This window comes from Eptatretus burgeri, chromosome 3, assembly GCF_056783735.1.
Source record: "Eptatretus burgeri isolate ZD-2024b chromosome 3, Ebu_testis_v1, whole genome shotgun sequence".
NCBI lineage: Eukaryota > Metazoa > Chordata > Myxini > Myxiniformes > Myxinidae > Eptatretus > Eptatretus burgeri.
The window spans coordinates 35,483,697-35,485,907 of NC_140963.1; the positions used below are offsets into that span (position 1 = coordinate 35,483,697).

A 2,211-nucleotide genomic window follows, 5' to 3' on the forward strand; every position below is an offset into this window, starting at 1 on the left:
TGCCAGAGGAATCTACAACCATTCTTGACAAAAGCATTTCTGTCAAGTTTTCCTTCAACGTGCTATATATTCTTAACAGACACAGGATGTCGGTTATTAATTTCATTCAACTTGCTGTGCATTCTCAATAGTGATTCAAGTTAGCATAATTTAACGAGTTGGCAGAAAACAGATAACCGAGTTGTGGTTTGAAGCAATCATGAAGAAAAGGGAAGAGCAAAGGGGTTGTGGTGAGGGGTGGGGGGGGTGGAGTTGTGTGTGCAGATGGAGGGGTTGGGGAGAGGATGGTGGATTGGCTAAGCATGGGAAGATTCCACAACCTTCCGCTGTGCTTCACCTCCTTGGGAATTTCCCGATCATGAAATGCAGGGAAACTGGTTTCAGTAGCCCCTATAAAAGGATCAGCAAAGGCAAAGCACAACAGGCGCATTACAGCTTACCAGCAGGGTCTTGAACAGATCAGGCAGCAGTGATCCTAGTCTGTAAAAGAGTCAGTAAAGGAACAAGTCAACATGGATCACAAATACATCAATGCTTTGGCTCTGGTTTTGATCGTGTGCTGCACATTTAGTGAGGGTAAGTCGACATCTGTGCTCTGTTCTTTAAAAATTTGACAATTTCATGGTGGCGATACAAGGTATCAAACATTCCGTTTTTACAATCATGATTATGTTCATTCATTTATTTGAATTTTTCAGCCAACAGAAGTGGAGGATCATAAACGAGTGAAAGCAATTTCAATTTTAGGATGAGTAAACAAATTACAGAATTTATGACATAACTAATATGAAGAATGTTTACTTCACAGAGATCCCCATCGGAACAAGTGGTCGTTGTCTATGTCTGGATGTCACGAATCGTTTCTACCACCCAAGCCGCTTTCATCAACTGGAGATAATTCCACAAAACCTGAACTGTCCTCACACAGAGATCCTGTAAGTTTTTAAAAATTACTTTCACTTCTGTTGAAGTTACACAACTTCGTGAAAGATGCAAACCAACACCCATTTAATACAGTTCAACATCAATTAATTTAATATCTGGATAATGATGAGCTCACAGTAAAATAACTTATGTTTATTGGAGGAAATCATACTTCAATCAAATGGAGAAAATCATTTTGACGCCTGAACGTTGGGACCAAATACTAAACTGCTCATTTTGTTTCTTCAGAATGACTCTCAAGTCTGACCTCACGAAACAGATTTGTCTGAACCCTCAAGCGAAATGGGTGAAGAGAGTCGTGAACAGACTTCTTAAATCAAGGTGAGCATTGAGAATTATAATTCAAACCACTGTCCTGAAACTCGTGTTTCTTGAAAATATTTACGAATGAAAGTGATTATGTACTTACGTGATTGTTTACTTCCTTCCTTTTCAGATCTGAACGATCCTCTGGTGCAGGGGAATCTTCTTCATTTTAATTCCATGATACACCATCCAATGTCACTGTTCCATGATTGACTTTAAAACAGTATTGCAGTATGTTACGCTTGAAACAGACACCAATCATTTATTCTGTTACTAACTTTCAAATGTGAAACCCAGTAGTTGTAGTTATGTGGGAATGAGGTACATGCAAACTCCTCACAAGCAGACTGTAAAATCATCTGAGGAATATAAAAGTCATATTGCACTGTGTGATGTAATAGAGGAACTGTGCCTGGTGTTTTAATTATTGCTTTTTGCACTGATATTTTCATCGTTTCTATTTTGAAGCAAGTTTTGTATTTATCTAAAGTTTTGCCGAAAAACTGAACTTTTAACTTATATTGCTATTTAAAAATGTTTACCATTTCACAATAAATATTTTGTAACAAACCTTTTTGAGAAGTGTTTTTGGATTATTATTATTATTATTTTAAACAAGAGGTAAAAATGGCAAACTGACCACAGAAGACAGGGGATGAACCCGAATTTAATGAATAAATGAAAAAAAAACAATTGCTGCTGCTTATAAAGTGGTTTTTGTGCAAACATCTCAAAGCAAAATGCACATTAAGTGTTGTTTTATCAAAAGTGTGAGATGAGAATTTCTCAAGAAAGAAAACGAGGGATAATTTATTGAAAGAACAAATAGCCAGTGGAGAGAGCAGCTTGTAAGATTGTAGAGTCAAGAGACATGGAAAGGCCTGATCACAAAGGTATTTCAATTTTGTTTTGGGAATTGTGAAAAGGCAAATATTAGTGGAGCAAAATGAAGCAGCAGAG

At 37.0% G+C, this 2,211-nt stretch overlaps 1 protein-coding gene across 1 annotated transcript; it reads left to right on the forward strand.

Annotated features, from left to right (window-relative positions):
* Window positions 1-309: 309 nt before the first annotated feature.
* LOC147029679 (C-X-C motif chemokine 10-like) lies at window positions 310-1,821 on the forward strand. Its single transcript, XM_085872910.1, has 4 exons — window positions 310-576; window positions 809-935; window positions 1,174-1,266; window positions 1,382-1,821. The coding sequence occupies exons 1-4, from the start codon at window positions 513-515 to the stop codon at window positions 1,422-1,424; spliced, it is 327 nt and encodes a 108-aa protein (XP_085729036.1). The 5' UTR covers window positions 310-512; the 3' UTR covers window positions 1,425-1,821.
* The last annotated feature ends 390 nt before the right edge of the window (window positions 1,822-2,211 follow it).